The sequence below is a fragment of the Lampris incognitus genome, chromosome 9 (assembly GCF_029633865.1).
Source record: "Lampris incognitus isolate fLamInc1 chromosome 9, fLamInc1.hap2, whole genome shotgun sequence".
NCBI lineage: Eukaryota > Metazoa > Chordata > Actinopteri > Lampriformes > Lampridae > Lampris > Lampris incognitus.
In genome coordinates, this window is record NC_079219.1 from 11,444,105 (window position 1) to 11,464,557 (window position 20,453).

General features: G+C 43.6%; 1 protein-coding gene across 1 annotated transcript; it reads left to right on the top strand.

The window, feature by feature from the left end:
* The first annotated feature begins 389 nt into the window (after positions 1-389).
* prune (prune exopolyphosphatase) lies at positions 390-20,226 on the top strand. Its single transcript, XM_056286675.1, has 9 exons — positions 390-705; positions 5,167-5,271; positions 8,228-8,430; positions 8,778-8,962; positions 11,030-11,188; positions 11,720-11,814; positions 12,713-12,871; positions 13,611-13,701; positions 14,287-20,226. The coding sequence occupies exons 1-9, from the start codon at positions 667-669 to the stop codon at positions 14,538-14,540; spliced, it is 1,290 nt and encodes a 429-aa protein (XP_056142650.1). The 5' UTR covers positions 390-666; the 3' UTR covers positions 14,541-20,226.
* Positions 20,227-20,453: the final 227 nt, after the last annotated feature.

Consider the following 20,453-nt stretch of genomic DNA (forward strand, 5'->3'; position numbering starts at 1 on the left):
AAACTCAACGCTGCGCTAAAAGAAGCGAACTGACGGAGGAAACAAAACACCATTCATACTTGCGCGCGCGCGCACGCACGCGCGGAAATGCCCACCTACGGCAAGCCGCAAAGAACAAAACACGCAAACGCCTGACAAACAGTATATTCCAATAACAGTTTAAAGACGCGTCACTGAAATGGCCATAAGCGATGTGTGTATCAACCAGCAGGGCCGCTTGTAGCAACAGACGCGTCAGTGTACCTGGTTGTGCCTACTGCGCTGAGCGGGGCGGAGTTCGAACCAAATCCCCAACTGTCGTTTTGTCCGCTGCCTGAACGAGCATCGTGCTGTTCTGCGGGTCACCGAGACGTGTCTGCGGATCTGGAGCGACTCGGTTCTGCGGGTAACCGGTGGTTCTACGTGGCACTACATTACCCACAGTTCCGTTCGGCCGGAGCGGAACGCGCATAACAGTGACAGCTCAGCTCCACGGGGCCGTTTCACCAACGCCGCGTTTGGTTCAGTCTACAGCTGAACGTCGTACAGGTTAACCCGTCTGCCTGCCTGCCTGCCTGCCTGCCTGCCTGTCTGTCTGTCTGTCAGTGAAACTGGTTAACCCGTCTGTCTGTCGGTGAAACGGGTTAACCCGTCTGTCTGCTCGGCTCTGCTACACAAACGAGAAACATGGAGACGTTTCTGAGACGCTGTCGCGACGCCCTCATGGTAAATATGTAGTACGCGCGCGCGCGCGCGTGTGTGTACATGTGTATGGGTGTGTGAGTGAGTGAGTGTGTGTGTGTGTGTATGTATGGATGTGTGTATGTATGTGTGTGTGTGTGTGTGTATGTATGTATTTGTGTGTGTGTGTGTGTGTGTGTGTGTACGTGTACGTGCGTGCTCAGCGGCTCTGAGGCAGTGGACGCTGCCCGCCTATCTGTATGAAACCAGCAGACCGCTACTGGTTCTAATGATTCTGCTGGTTTTACTGGTTCTATTGAATCTGCTGCTGTTGGTATTGTTTTTGTTGTTGTTGCTATTTTTGGGGTGTGTGTGTTTGTGTGTGTGTGTGTGTGTGTTTGGGTAAAAGTTTCTGTTCTGTATAATTCGCTCTTTGAGGCAGTCAGGCTGACAAGACGCACTCTGATTTGGACAAACAGGCCAGACCTTGATTTGAAACGACAAGCCGGTGCGTTCTGCTGGGCCAGGAACCAGGCTGTGTTTGAGGACCAGTAGGCCTGTGTGTTGTGTGTGTTGGTGTTGCGCAATACTGCAGGGGATTATGATGATGTTGAACACACAACCTACAGGAGGAAGGTTAGGAGTCTTCTAGACCACTAAGTGGCAACTCACTGGCTTGAATCTGAATTCATTCACATTTATTCCCTTTTTGCTTTGGTCACACCTGCCAGCATCTGGGGTAAAAAAAAAAACCCCACCTATATTTCACTACATTTCCATGACCTTTTGTACATTTCTACTAACAACTGGAATCAGATTTTTGTATCAAGTGCAAAGAGCAGACTTCTGTACAGCCCGATGATGGACACGAATAAAACAAAACCAAATACAGAACGGTCACAAAATCTCTGAAATCCCACCAGCGCTTTTGAGTGTTCTGGTCCAGAAATGTCAGTTCACAGAGTGAACATCACACACGGGGCATGTTTAATGAAGCCTAAATGCAGGGAGAAAACACACACACACACACACACACACACACACACACACACCCTAGAACACAAAGAGATGCACTCAGATCTACTGAAGCACTCAGCGCTTTTAGTGGGAATGCACCAGTAAGTCACATTAGAGCATTAAAACATCAGAGACAGCCAGCTGAAGATTCTGTTTACCTCACCCCCGTCCTCCTCCTCTTACTCTTCTCTACCCGTCTTTCACTTTTCAACAGCCAACTAGTTGTTTAGATAAGAACATGAGTTACATGATGGCTGCTTATCCAGTAAAGGGCAGACATGTTTCAGAGAGACAGATGTTTCAGACAAACGGAAACATGTTTCAGATGGACACAGATAAAAGTATCAGGCTGACAGACAGAGACAGATGTTTCAGATGGACACAGATAAAAGTATCAGGCTGACATACAGACAGATGTTTCAGATGGACACAGATAAGTTTTAGACTGACAGAGACAGATGTTTCAGATGGACACAGATAAAAGTTTCAGACAGACAGATGTTTTGTATAGACAGACAGACAGATGTTTCAAACAGACAGTGTTGAACAGATGCTTTTTTTCACTTTCACTTGCTGGTCTTCGTTCCAGTTGAGCTAATCTAACTGGTATATACTGGTCTATTGGGATGTGACCTCATCAGGCTGGCTGGGGACATTTGTGTTTCTTTGTTTGCATTTGTATGGGGTATTGTGTGTACTTTATGTGTTTATTATGTACTTGGTGTATGTGTGTGTGTTGTGTTTGCTGTATGTGTTTATTGCGTACTGTGTTTGTGTTTATTTGTGACCACATTGTTGTGTGTTTCAACTCTGTCTGTGAACAGTCACTCTGTCATCACTGACCCCAACACACACACACACTGCTGTTGTCATGGTGGTCTTTAAGTGAAGGGTTGGGGGGGGGGGAGTTAGGTAATATCAGACTTGTTTTGGATCTCTTGGACTATGCGGACTCAGTGGGAGATGACTCTGTTATTTTTTTAATATGTTTTATAAAGACATTACGCGGCACTCTGGCACGTCCAAGGGATTCAGTATAAAACAAGGCCTCTGCCAAGGCTGGCTAGCTGCCCCCTTTTCTTAATTCATTTTAGTGGTAGAACTGCTATCACATGATATTTTGAATTATGCCAAATTTTAAAGGCGTCTCAGCTTTTGACAGAGAAATCAAAATTTCCCAATTAGTGGATGACGCCAAACTTTTTTTTTTTGAAACACAGGAGCTAAGTCCCTTGTGCTATTCATTTAATCAGCTCCTTCTCTAGAGTCTCTGATTTATCTCTTAATAGAGCTAAATATAACATTTTAGCTCTTCTTCAATGCAGTGAAACTTTGATCGAATACATCCCAGTGAAAGACTCGGTGAAATATCGTGATATTTACATTGCTAAAAACCCCATCGCCACACAAAATTTGAATTTCTCTCCTAGGCTAAAAAAAAGCATCTTACACCCTCAGTGATTGGCTACCAAGAGATCTTTCTGTTTTAGGTAGAGATCTGTTGTTCAAAGCTGAAGGCTTACTGCGTTTTGTGAACTCTTCTCTATCTTTGTTTGTTAAAGCTGAGATAGGCATTTTTTTCCGCGGCGTCATTGGGCAAATATTCCATGATAATCTTTCAGCATATTGTAATTCAAGTGGTCTGAGAGAAAAGTAGACTTCTGCAGCTCCTCTTGGCTCTGTGTTCAGGCTTTAAACAAAATCTAGCCTGGGATGGAAGATTTTAGCCAATCACAGGTCAGTTCAGAGAGAGGGCGTTGCTATTGGCTGTTTTACAAATGCAGATGAGTATGTACACCATCAACACCTTGTTACCTCCGGCTTGGTCGGGCGTCCCTACAGACACAATTGGCCGTGTCTGCGGGTGGGAAGCCGGGTGTGGGTATGTCTTGCCCTGGTCGCTGCACTAGCGCCTCCTCTGGTCGGTCGGAGCACAGGGGGAGCTGGGGGGAATAGCGTAATCCTCCCACACGCTACGTCCCCCTGGCGAAACTCTTCGCTGTCAGGTGTAAAGAAGCGGCTGGTGACTCCACATATGTCGGAGGAGGCATGTGGTAGTCTGCAGTGCAGAGGGGGTGGAGCAGTGACTGGGATGGCTCGGACGAGTGGGGTAATTGGCCGGGTACAATTGGGGTAAAAACAATCTCTTCCTAACATACAGCAAGCGAGCGAACTCTAGTGGATGGAGCGCGAAAAGGTATAACAGTGAAACCACGAGCGGTCACAGCGTGAGGAGGGGATAAGGTTTTTCTTTTTTTGGGTGCTGCTTGTGATTTCCCCCTCTGCAAATGAGTAAGTGTCTAAGTTACTTATTCATAACTAACATAATTTTCTTGAGTTCTAATCATTCCCTCTGTCATTTAATTTCCTTTAATTAATTAATGGCTGGTGTTACTGCTGACTGGAGCAGAAATGGAAACGTCAAGGATGTCAGCGTTGATTTTTGACCAGTGAAAATAGGTTGGAGGTGGAATAAGTGCACGAAACTTCACAAGACTAGAGCCAGGGCGAGCAGTTTTTCAAACAAGCACCACGTCGCTCGCCTGTTTTTTGACACATGGTGCAAGTTAGGACATCTTCACTGGGAAAATTGAAACAATCTGATGTTTGCTCGTTGGCATCACATCCAGTTAGGAACCGGTGTAAGGGGCTGAAGAGCGATGCGGAGGTCATTTGGTGAGAGGGACTTAGCGGAGTGATACAAGACAGCAGATAGAGAGGCGGAAGGATTTGCACTGAAATGGTCTACTGCAGCTTTAATGGCACCACATGAAAAGAGGCCAATTTGCAATTTTATTTGGAAAAAGCTTCCGCAGAAATTAAAGCATTCCAATAAGAAAGGTGTGGGAGGTTTAGAAGTGTTGGAGTTCCACAACATCCGTCATATCTCCAAAATAAATTAGTTGAAGTACTTGAGCAATCCTGAATCCATCTGATATTTTATGCCATTTTATATCTTCAACAAATTTGGAGATTAATACTTCTTGCTGTCTTGTAATTTTTTTTCCCAAACTGTCCTTCAAATTATCCAATTTCCATCAAAAAGCTCTATTAAGCTGGAAGATCTAGCATGTCCACAACTTCTCCCCTCACAAGTCTTTACTCTAGAACAATGTTGATATAACCATCTGGAACCGGACACACTTTTTCCCCAAATGGTACCAAAGGTCCAGCTCCCCCGAATACTGGTGGATTTTAGAGATCTTTCCTAGGAGAGGAAGGGCAGTGATCCCACTCTTAAAAGTCAGACTAAAAGTCAGACCAAAATTGCGTCAGTCTGAAAGCTTTTGGGAAGTTTGGAGCAAGTTCCTCTGAGATGCTTGATAAAACAAGTCTCGGGGGGTTAGTTTGGGGGTTGCTGGAATAAACAGACGGTGATATAATCTGCAATTCTCTATCAGAGGTAAAATTTCTATGAGGGGAAAATACAGAAAATAAAAGGCCTTGGATGTGAATTTTGACCTGATGCTCCTGTTTTACATTTCCCAGGAGAACGGGGACAGCAGCCCAGGGTTCCACGTGGTCATGGGGAACGAGGCCTGTGACCTGGACTCCATGGTCTCTGCACTGGCCTTTGCTTACTACCTGTCTAAGGTGAGAACCATTCCGCTCATCTGGTGCTAACCTTTAACCCAACCCAACAACCAATCATCAGGGAGTCTAAGACACAGCACTCACTCACTCCCTCCCTCACTCACACAGGGGTTGATAAAGTAAAATTGAATTGACGCTTTCTCAGTTATTGACTGTTTTGAAAGTACAGGGCCATTTCGAAGCTGTCTGTAGTCACTGCTGTCTGTTTAACATCCTATGGACGGACCTAGAATACGGTGAACTCAGGCATTTGACAAAAAATTAGCTGTTTGCTAAGCATTGTGGGCAGGGCCAAAGACTCACCAGCCAACAGATGAAAACTTAACATCTATATAAAAACACAAAAGTTGGAATTTGGATGTTTTCATGCAGCTAGAGCCTTATGGTTTGCGTTTATGAACCTTTTAATCGAACGGGGATCTTTTTGACAAATGTGAACTCTTCATGTGGATCCAGTTAAGCACCATCCTAGTTCAGGAGGTTTTCCTAAGTTGGGGGCTTTGGTCCCAGTCAGATCATGGTGCAAACCATTGCCTGTGTGAAAACGGTTTCAATAAAAGTTAAACCAAAATAAATGATTAAATGATAATGTGATGCATTCATAGCACGATGCTTTGGTTGCATGCATTATATTTCACTTGGCCATGAGGTTCTGCATGTTGTTCCATGTTCCATGAGGATGAATCCTGCCGTTTATCTCTGCCAAACCCTCTATGCTAGCGAGCAGCAGAAGTTAGCAAAACAAAAGCAAACAAAATACCCCACAGTGTAAACACAGTAATGCTTTTCACTCATTTTCTCGATACGGGTTAACCTGGACCACGTAATGTAATATTGTTTATCCCGGTTCACACTTTTTTAAGAGAGTTAATATCTTCAGTCATTGAGAAGAGACGGACCTGGAGGGGTTTCGAGCGTTGGGACAGCTGATGCTTGGATTGTGAGGAAAGCGGTGTTTAAGTCAGAGGTCCTGATGTTTTAATATGGGGTGTATGCAGAGAATTTTATTTTTAGAGATGATTCTAAATGCTAATACATTTTTATTGTGTATTGAAATGAGCAGTTTTACCTTGTTTACTGGCTATCGTGTACACACCCTCTGTTTACCTTTACAAAGCAGGTATGTATACATGCAAAGTATAACCCAATACTAGCCGGTGTGTTCTGACTTTATAGACTGTCATGTAAACACCGCTTACCTGGTTGTCTTTTAAAAGGTTGAGGTCAAAATGTAAGTGAGCATAACAATTTTAAGATGATACAATTTCGAGCTCAGAGTACAGCTGCTGCTCCTTCGCGTCGAAAGGAGCCAGTTGAGGTGGTTCGGGCATCTGATCAGGATGCCTGCTGGACGGCTTCCTTTGGAGGTTTTCCGGGCACGGCGAACTGGGAGACCCCGGGATAGACCCAGAACTCGCTGAAGGGACTACACGTCCAATCTGGGCTGGGAACACCTTGGGATCCCCCAGGAGGAGCTGGAGGGCGTTGCTGGGGAGAGGGACGTCTGGAGTGCCCTACTTAGCTTGCTGCCACCACAACCCAACCCCGGAGCAGCAGCTGAAGATGAATGAATGAATGATCAATTTCTGCACATCTTTTGGCTACATTGTGAACATCTCAGTTGGGTTTATTTCAGCTTTTTTAAACTGCATGTGAAAGGTCACCAAACAGCAGACCTGAGACCAGTAAAAAACAAATCATTTCTAACCAGGAATTGGAGCAATAGAGTTATTCTGAACTGTGTATTCATAGTCATCAACATACCTCCTTTATCTGGTTACTGCTAGTATTCAGAACATTGGTGTGGTATGTATAAATACTGCATGTTTGCATGATTTCCTCCAGTAACTGCTGTTTGCACATAACCTGGTTTTATCTGGTTTTGACTGGTTTTGACTGGGTTGGACTCTTTAGAGCCAGCTGATCTCCATGTCAGATGGATAGATGTAAGATGTCGGACCTTTTTCGTGTTGGACCAGGTTCAGGGATTCACAGAGATGTGTGTTTTATATAGTTTGCCGTGTGTGTTGGACTGAGCGTGCTCTGCAGGGTCTCTCCTGTCTCCACGGTGTTGGACCACAAACTGTAAACATGAAAACATGTAAAGATAATTCAGCTGTTCCTCTCGCTCTCCCACTCCTTCTCTCTCTCTCTCCCTCTCCCACCCCCCTCTTCCTCTCTCTCTCTCTCTCTTGCTCTCTCTTTTCAGTGATAAAATATTCATGACTTTTTTCATAGCTTTCAGAAGTACGACAGGATGACAGTTATAGTCAATTTAGTTTAGCTTTCTTGTCATTATACCATGCAGCATACCCCCTGACCTAGATAGTGCAGCACATGTATCGCAGAGAATAAGATTCACACAGAATAGAAATACCCATAAAAATATATACGCATATTTAAAAAAAAAAGATGGAGGAGTGCAAACAATGCTGGTTTAGGCTGACAAGGATAAAGTACAGGTGTGTTGGTTAAGGTAGTATGGGTAGGTGGCGTGTGTGTGTGTGCTTAAGTGGTGTGTATGCGTGTGGTGCACGAGTAGTGTCCGTGTTTGTGTGTTTGGTGTATGTAAGGACGGAAGAAAAAGTAGGTGGCAGTGTAACGACCCTGGGGGGGAAAAAATCCTGTTCCTTAGCCCAGTGGCGAGGGCTTGAAGGCGTCTGTAGCGCCTCGCTGAAGGCAGGGGTGGAAAAAGGTCTGTAGCTGGAGGGAGTTGGAACTTGGATGATATTGGGTCTTTTCTGTAGGCAGGACTAAAACAAGACAAACACCCAGTTTGACTGATGTGACTGATCCTGAGTTTGTATCTACTCTGGTCTTGAGGTTGTGGGGGGAGGGGGGGTTAGTGTGTGATGGTGTTTTGGAGTATTGTGTTCTTGGCTCAACTCTTGGCTGTGCAGGGCTTTGTAATGAAAACCCGTCTGTCTGTCTGTCGGTCTGTCTGTCTCTTTCTCAGACCGTGCACAGTGATTGGTTGCCTGTGCCAGTGTTAAATATCCTGAAGGAGGAGTTTGTCCTGAGGACAGACAGTGTCTTTCTGCTGAGACAGACTGGTCTCTCCCAGGACCTGCTGCTCTTCAGAGATCAGCTGGACCTCAGAGACCTGCAGAGGTCCGGACGCCTGGCCCTCACCCTGGTTGACCACAACATCCTGCCCAGGTATGCATGAAGCCATGAACCAGGTAGCCTGGCCTGCTGGCCATATGGCCATACCTGTCATCCCAGTAGTAGAATAAGTCTGTCTGTGGCTCTCTAAAGAGTTGATCACCCAAAAGGAAGGACCAGGATACAACTCAACAGAGAGATTTGCCTTTGATAATCTCATTTGAACATAACGAGACCTTGCGTATGGTGCTAGCTACTGCACATTAAGGGTTTAGTCAAAATAGTACAGAGAGACAGAATGATCATGAACGATGGAAGAGCAAGAGAAACGGTGATTATGGAGAATAGCAGCAGTCCCTAGTGGATATATTATTTAACAGACCTCATTGTTTGTCCTGCAGTTCGGATAGTGACCTGGAGGAGGCAGTGGTGGAGGTGATTGACCACCATCACATGGAGAGGGATCCCTCGCCTTCCTGCCCCGTTACCGTGGAGATGGTGGGTTCCTGTGCAACCTTGGTAACAGAGCGGATTGTGCAGAAGGCCCCTGATATCCTGGATCAACAGTTAGCTCAGCTGCTATATGGTACCTATAAATCTACATAACAACTAGATCTGTACATCTATACAATATAGGTAACATAGTTATATATATTAATCTTTACATTTTTATAGCATATCCATCTATATCTATACACGTCAATATATCTATATCTTGAATTTTAGATCTTCTCATTTAGCAGACACTTAAGTATCGGCTAAGTGAGAAGATAAGTCAGCAGTTAGCAGATATTGGGGCACTGAATGAAAATCATAAAAAAAACCCTCTAAAGTTCTACAAAAACTTGCCCAATTATCTATCATCACATAACTTTGTCATTATATTATGCAGTAACTAAGAAAGAGTATGTGTGATTAATTTGGTTGAGATTGGCTCATAGGGGGAGCCCCAAATGCCAAAAAGTGCAAAATTGGTGCTTTTATCACTGGACTCATGAAAGGTTAGTCCAGTCATCATGAAACTTGCTGGCTACTTTAATAAAAAGGGTCTGTACCCTTTTTGTCAAACTGTTTTAAAACCAACCAATGGCAGATGATCTGATGATTGCTCTACACTTATCAATCGACCATACAGACTTTTCAATATCTAAGTACTGTGATGTGGTACATGATGTGTTGTTAGTAAGTTTCTACACCACAAATATCACCCTAATTGGTCTGATGGTGGTGCTATAGTTAAAGGTAAATGTTTAAAAAGTTTGAAAATTCAAGTCTCCACACTGATTCCAATTGACATAAACTTTGGTCCACCACATCCAGCTGCCCTTATTCTGCAACTTTGCAGTCGAGACCACTCATCTTCGTCATGATGGATTTTTCACCATTTATAATTATTTAAAAAAAAAAAAAAATTCTATCATGCTTTTTGTTTTCTCGAGTCCGGGCATCAGTTATTTTTGTGTCTTGATCCAAAAGTGAACCATGATGCAGTTCAATATAGCATCACCAACATGAACTCAATAAACCGTTGAAATTGATAAAAGGTTAAAATGGCCTGGCACGTGAGGGTTTAACCATTGGAAAACTTGGTCATTATTTTGAGATGACTAGAAATATGGGTGGTAAATTTCATTCAAATTGACCAGTAGCACACACCAAAAATGCCACAAGAGTACAAGTCCTTTCACTTATTTGGCCGTTATTCTGCTCACATATCCAGTCATTAGACAAACAGCTCGGCCTCAACCTGTCCATCCATTTGTCATTGCACACTGGTGGAGTCCTACCTACAACCCACCATCCATCCTTCAACACTGTTACAATGTTACAATTTAATTTAGCAGATGCTTTTATCCAAAGCGACATACATCTGAGAGCTAATACAACACAAGAAGGGGCGTCCAGGTGGCGTGGCGGTCTATTCAACTGTCTACCAACACGGGGATCGGCAGTTCGAGTCCCCATGTTACTGCCGGCTTGGTCAGGCGTCCCTACAGACACAATTGGCCGTGTGTGCGGGTCGGAAGCCGGATGTTGGTATGTGTCCTTGTCGCTGCACTAGCGCCTTCTCTGGTCGGTTGGGGTGCCTGTTTGTGGGGGAGGGGGAACTGGGGGGGGAATAGCGTGATCCTCCCAGGCGCTACGTCCCCCTGGCGAAACTCCTCACTTTCGGGTGAAAAGAAGCGGCTGGCGACTCCACATGTATCAGAGGAGGCATGTGGTAGTCTGCAGCCCTCCCCGGATCGGCAGAGGGGGTGGAGCAGAGATCAGGACAGCATGGAAGAGTGGGGTAATTGGCCAAGTAGAATTGGGGAGAAAAAGGGGAGGGGAAAACCCCCCCCCCAAAAAAAATGCAACACAAGCAAGGATCTAGTCGGTAGGTAACAACACAAGTAAGTGCCAAAAACTTAGGTTCAAGTCCGATAGGACATAGGTGTCAACAGGCAGTGCACAAAGGCAATACATAGGGTGCATAGAAACGATTTTTCTTTTGAATACCATCAGGTGTGGAGGTGTTCGTAGAGTGTTTGTTCCTGTTACACAAACATTCAGCCTGTATATGTGTGTGTGTGTGTGTGTGTGTGTGTGTGTGTGTGTGTGTGTGTGTGTGTGTGTGTGTGTGTGTGTGTGTGTGTGTGTGTGTGTTTTTCAGGCACCATAGTGTTGGACTGTGTGAACATGGCCCCTGAAGCAGGGAAGGTGACGCCCAAAGACAGTCAGTATGCTGCCCTGCTGGAGAAGCATTTCCCCAGCCTACCACCGAGAGGCGCTCTCTTCCAGTCCCTACAGAATGCCAAGTTTGACGTGTCAGGTATTCTTTTTGTCCCACACAGACTGGATTCAGGTCTGTCATTACATGATCGTAGGTGAGGAAGTATTTCACACCGAAAAACTAGCATCATGTTTCACAAAGCAGAAAAGAGGAAATAAAAGAACGTAAAAGAGAAAAGAAAAGGGGAAGAAAATATGTTGTAAAAAGTTTAAAACTTAAATCAGACAGGACTGGTCAAATACCCTTGCGAAAGTAAATGGTTTCAGTTTAATTTTAAAAGAATATTTATTGATCTGGAGTTGGATAGTCTGTATTTCTCAGTCCAATTTTTCAAGTCTACCTTTCACTTTTTGACTCTACACCTTCTGTTTTTGTGCAGAGTCAAAAAAGTTTTTTTAGGTTTGAATGTGCCTTCTGGACTTAATCATGTTTATTTTAGATGACTAGCGTTTAAGTGTCGCTCTGTTTATTCTATGGAGTTTTTCTGTCTCCAAGAGGATTATTACGTAGTATATCGTAACAGAACCCAGATCAGGTCCAGTAGACTTTGACAGGTGTGCTGTGTTTTAGGACTGACCACAGATCAGATGTTGCTGAAAGACATGAAGGCGGTAACAGGAGGAGACCTGCACCTGGCCATCTCTGTTATTTACATGACCCTGGAGGTACTTCAGTACCGCACTGCTGCACAGTACTACAGTATTACTACCACATCACAGTCTTGCATGTAATACGACTGAATAAAGCAGTATAGCATTGATTTGGTGTTGTTGACAGTCGTATTGACGGCACGGTGGCGCAGTGGTTAGCGCGGTCGCCTCACAGCAAAAAGGTCTTGGGTTCGAGCCCCGAGGTAGTCCATCCTTGAGGGTCGTCCTGGGTCGTTCTCTGTGTGGAGTTTGCATGTTCTCCCCGTGTCTGGGTGGGTTTCCTCCCAAAATCCAAAGACATGTAGGTCAGGTGAATCGGCCATCCTAAATTGTTCCTAGGTATTAATGTGTGTGTGTGTGTGTGTGTGTGTGTGTGTGTGTGTGTGTGTGTGTGTGTGTGTGTGTGTGTGTGTGTGTGTGTGTGTGTGTGTGTGTGTGTGTGTGTGTGTGTGTGTGTGTGTGTGTGTGTGTGTGTGTGTGTGTGTGTGTTTATGTCGGCCCTGTGTGATGGCCTGGTGGCCTGTCCAGGGTTTCTCCCCGCCTGCCGCCCAATGACTGCTGGGATAGGCTCCAGCATGCCCGCGACCCTGAGAGCAGGATAAGCGGTTCGGATAATGGATGGATGGATGGATGGACAGTCATATTGTAGAATAATCAGTTATAGAGCAATATGGTCTAGTTGACAGTCATATTGTGTTTTTCGCTGTTGAAGGACGTTCAGTTAGAGTAATATGGACTTGTTGACACTCATATTGTTCAGTCACTATCGGCAGCCATCATCTCAAACATCATTCAAAACCTTGAAATCTAGTCCAGAACTGAATGTCAGAAAAATGTGGGTTTTGAAAATGGTCTCGTTTCTAGATAGAAATTAGGTTTTAAAGTCCACAATGGTATCTGATTACTTTTACAGAAGTTCCTCCAGAGAACAGACTTGGAGCAGAAGTTGTCTGCCTTCTGTCAGAAACATCAATATGACCTGCTGCTCGCTATGACCATCTCCTTCAAAGACAACAAGGAACCATTCAGACAGCTAGCCGTCTACAGCCACAGTGCCCCCCACCTGGAAGAGGTATGAAAGTCAGTGAGATTCTCAGAGATTTTGCCAATAGATGATGAAATGAACAATATAGCAATGATCATTCATAATAATTATAATATCATTTATACTTTTGCTAGATTTATGCACTTACCAGAGCACTGAACACAGACAGTAGACTATGCGTAATCACTAAGTATATACGGTAGACTATACATATCACTACATATAGACAGAAGACTATACATATCACTTCACATAGATCACATAGCATTAGTTTTTGAGCATTTTGGAGCTAAAGCAAGCAGAGCTACAGCACCTCGCCCGGAAAAAGGAAACCGGGGCCCCCTCCTGGAGCCAGACCTGGGAAAGGACATCGGCAAGTGACTGGTGGCCAGGTGGTCATGCCCAGCCTGAAAGAACAACATGGAGCCACAACCCCGTGGACCGACCACACATGGGGATGAGCATTGGGGTAGGGTGCAATGCAGGCCGGGCGGCAGGCAAAGGCCGGGATGGGGGCGTGCCGACTTCCGGCATCGCAGATTGGTCCTCGGGATGTGGAATGCCACCTCTCTGGCAGGGAAGGAGCCTGAGCTGGTGCGGGAGGTGGAGTGGTACCAAATAGATATAGTTGGGCTCACCTCCACACATAGCATGGGCAAAGATCAAAGCTTTAGTTATGAAATGGTTAATAGTTTTAGATTGGTGTTTTGGATGCTAGCTTCCGAATTAGCATGACAACAGTCCAACATGTCTCCTCCTCCTCCAGGTGAGCCAGGCGTTGGAGCAGGCCCGTAACCCCACCCTCAATCTGTGTCCAATCAGCAGCCCCCATCTTCACATTAAGGCATATCACCAAGGTATACCTTCACACCAGTCTTCCTCTAGGAATCACTTTCCTGCCATTTCTTATAACAATACCTCAAAAATCTCAACAGCATGTTGAGTGTATCTGCTGCCCAGTGCATCACACCAACCCTGGTGGGGCAGGAAATATCTAGTTTCTGGTAGTGTAGTGCAGCAAGTACACTGACATTGTGGTTTAACTCATCCTGTAAGCAAAATTTTTCACCCTGTGCTGTAACAATATGTATGTGAAATACAATTTCTTTACAAAGTGGATATAAGCCGAGTTTTTATGCAATCATATTTTGCAATTTTGTTTATTTTCCTTGTTTCCAGTCTCACATTTCTTCAGCTTTATAATTTTTTGTAAATCCCAACACTGCCTTCGAGAGGCAAACACAAGCACTATGTCTTCGTAGCTAGGGAAGCATCTACGCACACATCAGTGGCAATGCAGTGCAGCCTTTTGAGCCTAAATAACACTTTTAAGGAGTATTCTGTTCTTTCTTTTGTGCCCTCCTGTCAGCATACTAAGTTATGTCCTGTTTTTGAATTTTAATGGAACTTGATAAACGTTTTATTTTAATTCTGTCTTTAAGGCAACACTCTGGCCTCCCGTAAGAAGCTCCTCCCTATTGTCAAAGACTTCCTGAGGGAGCGAGAAAGAGACGGCTGCCATGGAGACCACGATGAAGCGGGTTTGGAGGAGGATTCTCAGGTCCCGCCGACTCCTATGAACAGTCTGGTTGAGGGTTGTCCCCTTGACAATGGGCTTCCTCCAATCAGTGCCCAAGCCTTGGAGGAGAAGTTCAGCAAGATGGTTGACCAGGAAGATGGTGAAGGAGGCCACTGACAGACACTCGACCCAGCCTTCCGCAGAGCTGTAAGTCACTTGGATGGCTAAGGCATCGCAATGGAGCCTGGGTGAATCTATCCAAAGTGTTGAAGTGAACTGGGAGGAGTCGGGACCAGTTCTCACCTGGTCCAACAACAAAACAAAGACCATTAAAGATCCATAAACAACAGAGGTTCTTCAGAAGTTAATGTCACAATCTGCATTTAAGAAGGTTTGTCAGAGATTTGAAATGGATTGAATTCTGTATTTTCCATAATTGAAAATGTAAAGGTTTTCTGAGACTTTTGTAAACAGACTTCTGATTTTAATCACATGGTACTCAACATGGATGCTATGGCAACTTGGCGGTGTGTATTTGGCCCAGCGTTGTAGGAAATGACATGACCACATCAGAGAATAAGCTCTTGCTACCTGTACTGATACTTCCAAGATTCAATTCAATATGGAGAATATTGGCTATCAACTCCCATCTTCTGTGCATAGTTAATGTATTGCTACAGCTAATGTCCCATTGATGCAGCTGGGTCACACTTCACTGAGTGACGTGGTGAATTTGGCTATTTTTAGAAAGCTTCAATCATAATTTGTTATGAATTTGTCAAAAAATCGTTGTTCAAAAATTAATTACTGAAATGGATGAGTTGATTCATTGACAGGTGTCTTTAGACGATCTCAGAGCAGTCTCTCCATCTGTGTCTCTCTGTGTTTGTCTGTCTAGCTCTCTGTCTGTCCTACACAGGCATGAGGTGATATTTTTTCCCCCCAAAGCCTGGTACCATGTCCAGTCATTAAACAGGTATAATTGTCATGTTGTATTAAATGAGCAAAGAAGCTTGGATTTTGTCAGCACAGTTCGGCTTTAAAGCTGCATTAAGTGATTTTTGTCAGGCGGTGGTACTATAGAAATTCAAAACACACACTCGCAGCTAAGACTGTACTCACGACGTCTCCCTTCCTGTCTCTACGTTCGCCCAAGTGGAACAAACAACGTGCTCACCATCCATTTTTTTAACCCTGCTAATGTATGCAGAGGATTCAAAAGTGACTCAGATTGTTGCTCTATTTCCTCTGGATATGTAATTACGCAGTTGTTTGCAAACGTGTTAGTCCAAGAACTTGCTACCTCTCTGGGAGCACTCTTAGGTGAAATTGCCCATGGACCCTGTTCTCAGACCAGATTTGTACCTTCTACGAAACATGTGACCTTAACCATAACCCAAACCTTATCCTAACCTCAACTACTAGAAAACACTGCCTTACTGTAATCCAAAAAACAAAAAACAAAAACACACAAATGCCAACCATATGAAAGCGGTGTAGAAAACTGATTTGAGACCAGTATCCATGCACAACTTCACCCTTGACCGCATTCTGAACTTGTGAGTTGCCACCGTCTTATCCATAGCTTTATATATTGGTGTGAAAAAGTATCTGCCCCCTTACTGATTTCCTTTATTTTTGCATATTTGTCACACTTATATGTAGATCTTCATACAAAATGTAATGTGACGAAGATAATCCAAGCAAATACAAAATTTACTTTGTAAATATTTTTATTTATTTAAGGAAAAACAGTTTGAAAAAAAAGTAATTGCCCCCTTAGTTACTCAATGAACTAATCAGCCAAAAACATTTTTTTTGAAGGGCTGATGCAGTCGTTTGTATATTAATTTGTTTGTTAACACCAGATAACATGAAGCATAGCTCAAAAGGCTGTATTATTATCATGGAGACATAAAAACACTGGAAACCCTATCTCTCAAAGCAACAATAACCTAAATCACTGTTCTAACAGAAAGCTTAGTGTTGCCTTTTATAAAATCTCGTGCTTAGATCAGCATGAAGTAAATCAAATGATTATTAGCTGACTTTTAAAAAAATACTTTTAATCAACCAATGAAATCACTTATTTATCTCAATTTATGTAAGCTAATTGCACAAATATAGACTACACTTAATTATCAAACTAAAGTGTATATATAAATGTAACTTGGCTCCCACATACCGGTCCCTAATTTTACTCTTCACGAGGAACAATTACCGGATATATACAACATGTGGAGCTTTAGAAATTGAAGTCCTCCTGTGTAAGCAGTCTTCATTGCTTGATTTACCATTTACCTTGGGGCTCAGAGGTTACTAGCATGTGGCGCCTGTTGGAGGACAGTCTTTATCACTGCCACATTCAGCCTCCTGTTAGAGACAAATCTTTGTGATGGACCTATCCAGTGTGCTGGTCTTGGTTTTAGTATGGACCTGACATACCAGTCCAAACTTGTCTTGGACTGTCTTGAGTCATAGGAAAGGTCATCTAGAGTTGTGTGGTGCTGAGTCGTCGACAATCAACACAGTGTCTCCAATGGCGAAGTTGTGAGATGAATGGAACCACTTGTGGCGTTCTTCTAGCTGTCGTAGATATTCTCTTGTCCATCGTTTACAGAATATGTCTGCCATGTACTGGATCTTTTTCCACCTCCTGCATGCATAGAGATCCTGCTTTGAAGTCCCTCATCTACTTGTCAGCCTTGAGTGGAAAGTGAGTAGCATTCAACTTTTTCCTCTTACAACACAGGCTCAGCAAAGTGCTCTTAACCTTAAGCATCCAAGCGACTGCCTTCCTAAGGCAAATCCAGGAAGAGAAGTACTGCATGAACTCCAATACTGCATCCCTTTGATCTTCAGGTGCAGTCACACTGACCATGGCATTCCTCACCTCTGCGTCCTCTGTGGTTAGGTTCCCAGGTTGGTCCGGTTTCTCAGACCAATTTTCCATAGGCTTGGAGAAAAAGTCCAGCCCCTGTAACAAAGTATCGCTTTGGCTGAGTTTCTTTGCCTTGAGCCCCCTTGATTCGTAGTCTGTAGGGTTTTGTGAAGTATTAGCATATCTTCACGGATATGGTTTAGAGATCTTCAAGATGGTCTCTACTCAGTTAGCGACAAAAGTGCAGAATCTGCTTGTTCTGTTTCTGATATACTTCAGCACAGTTGTGCTGTCTGACCAGAACACAGACTCTTGGAGCTTCAGCTGCAGTTCTGCTCTCAACATCTTGTTCATATGGGCAGCCATGGTGGCTGCGGTGAGCTCCATGTGAGGGATAGTCATGGGCTTAAGTGGAGCCACTCTGGCCTTCCCCATTTCCCCATGTAAAACGCGCTGTGGACTGTGTTGCTGCTCTTCTTCTGTAGCATGTAGCTAACTGTCCCATAACCTTCTTCGCTAACATCAGCAAAGTGGTGCAGTTGGCTGAGTACTGCTTCACCAAAGCCTAAACTAAAGATCCCTGTCTGTGGTGGTGTAGCAGTCTAAGCATCAGCTTTGTGTCGATGCAGTTGCCCACTGGGGACCAGGGTTCGCGCCCCGGTCTCGTCAGATCCGACTATGGCCGGACTCGATGAATCAGCAATAATTGGTAACGCTGTCTTCGGGAGGGAGGCGGAGTCGGCTTGTGTTCGTCACATGAATGCATCTCTGTGTGTGTTGGAAAAAGCAGTGGTTCAGCCTGGATTCTCCTTGTCATGAAAGTGGCAAGGCGTCTCCTTCGAGACTGCCGGCCAGAGAGATGCAGTTGGCGAACGTATACAGTACGAGGGTGGGTGTTTGAACAAAATAGGGAGCAACTGGCCACTAAATTAGGAGAAAAGGGGAAAAATCAGAAATAAATTTATTAAAAAAAAAGAAACTAAAGAGCTTTTCTGGACATCTCCAGCTACTCGTCTTGCTCGCACTCATGGAAGTCACTCTTGAACTGCTGACCCCAGAGTTCATCCAGTTTGGCAACTAATATATGGTTGGCTGAAACCTGTATCAGCCCACTTGTTGGTCCAGGGCTTAACTTGTGTATGTTAATTTGATGAGGAAAAACTTCCGCAGGACTCCGATGTAAGAAAGGATAAAACAAGTATTTTCATTCCACAACTTGTAGTATCTACTTACAGGAATATTCAAAGTTAAGTTCTCCTAATCAGCAAAAACTGTACTATGGTAAGAAAACCATGTGGCTCGGTCATTACTTGAGCCTCAACTCAACAAAGAAACCATGTCTTTTGCGGGTTTGCCTTCATAAGCCCACGAGCCCTATCTCTTAAAGCAACAATAACCTAAATCACCCTTTCAACAGAACGCTTACACAGTGTTGCTGTTTACAAAATATGCTTACATCAACATGAAGTAAATCAAATGATTATTAGCTGACTTTTAAAAATTACTGTTAATTAACCTATTCAATCAAATCACTTATTTATCTCAGTTTATGTAAGCTAATTACACAAATACAGACTGTGCTTATTTATCGCACTAAAACATTTAAAAACATAACTTGGCTCCCATACTTGGAACAGTGGTGAATCTTCCCAGGAGTGGCCGGCCATCCAAAATTCTTCCAAGGGAACAGCGACTACTCATCCAGGAAGTCAAAAATCCAGGAAAACATCTAGAGAACTGCAGGCCTCTCTAGCCTTAGCTAAGGTCATCGTTCATGATTCAACAATAAGAAAGAGACTGAGCAAGAATGGAATTCATTGGAATTAAATGGAATTCAGTGCTAACTGATAGAAACATTACTGCTCACATTTGTAAAAAAGGAAATTCATGATCCCCCCAAACCTTTTGGGATAATGTTCTGTGGACATGGGTCCTGTTATGTCTGGCGTAAAGCAAGCACAGCATTTCACGACAAGACCATCATACCATCAGCCAAACGTGGTGGTAGTGTGATGGTGTGGAGATGCTTTGCTGCCTCAGTGCCTGGAAGAATCACCATCATTGAAGGGACAATGAATTCTGTTCTGTACCAGAAAATTCTGAAGGAGAATGTCCAGTCATCAGTTTGTGATCTGAAGCTGAAGCGTAATTGATTTATGCAGCAGGACAATGATCCAAAATACAAACCGCAAGTCCACCTCAGAATGGCTCAAAAGAAACAAAAGTAAAGTTTTGGAGTGTTCTAGTCATAGTCCTGACTTGAACCCCATCAAGATGCTATGCCAGGACCTTAAATGAGCTATTCATGCTTGAAAACTCTCTAATGTTTCTGAATTACAGCAATTCTGCAAAAAAGGAGAGCAAAATTCCTCCACAGCGATGTGAAAGACTGATCTCCAATTATAGGAAGCATTTGGTTGTAGTTTTTGCTGCTAAAGGTGGCACACCATTTAAGTTCAGAGAGGTAATTACTTTTTCACATGGGTGATTATGGGTGTTGGATAACTTCTTTTCCTTCAATAAATGAAATGATCATTTAAAAACTGTATTTTGTGTTTACTCGGCTTCTCCTCATCTTATATTACATTTTGTATGAAGATCTGAATCCACTCAGTGAAATATATGCAAACATAGAGGAATTCAGGAAGGGGGCAAATACGTCTTCACAGTACTGTGGGGTGGGTAGGGGGAGATTTTGAGAGAAGGAGGGACTAAAACAGAGAGAGAGGTGTACTTTGCTGGACCAGTGAAATCAAATGACCACAATCGTTTCATATTACAGAAAGTTATTTTATTCACTGTTAATATCAAAAATATTGCTTAATGCAGCTTTAAATAAAAAAAAAAAAACTTCAGTCTTTAAGACCAAAGCCACGCCTCATGACCCTCTGAGCAGAACAAGGGGTTTTGACACGTAAAAATGTTTGTTTGTTTTTTTCCAGTTTAAAACCCTTTAACTGATTAATAAATGAAGGAACCCTTGATGTTGTTTTCTCAATATGTATTTCTCAAGGAAAATGTAATTAACCAATCCTGACAGCTGCCCTTTTTCTCCAACGATCCAATCACAGCTGATTAACTGCTGCTAGGTTATATTTCCTGAGCCGTGTCCAACCTGTGCTTGTTAGTTTAGGACACATTAGGTCTAAGACAATAAAGGATGATCCTGGGAAATGCATGAAAATGTTACGATCAGCACCACTTCATCT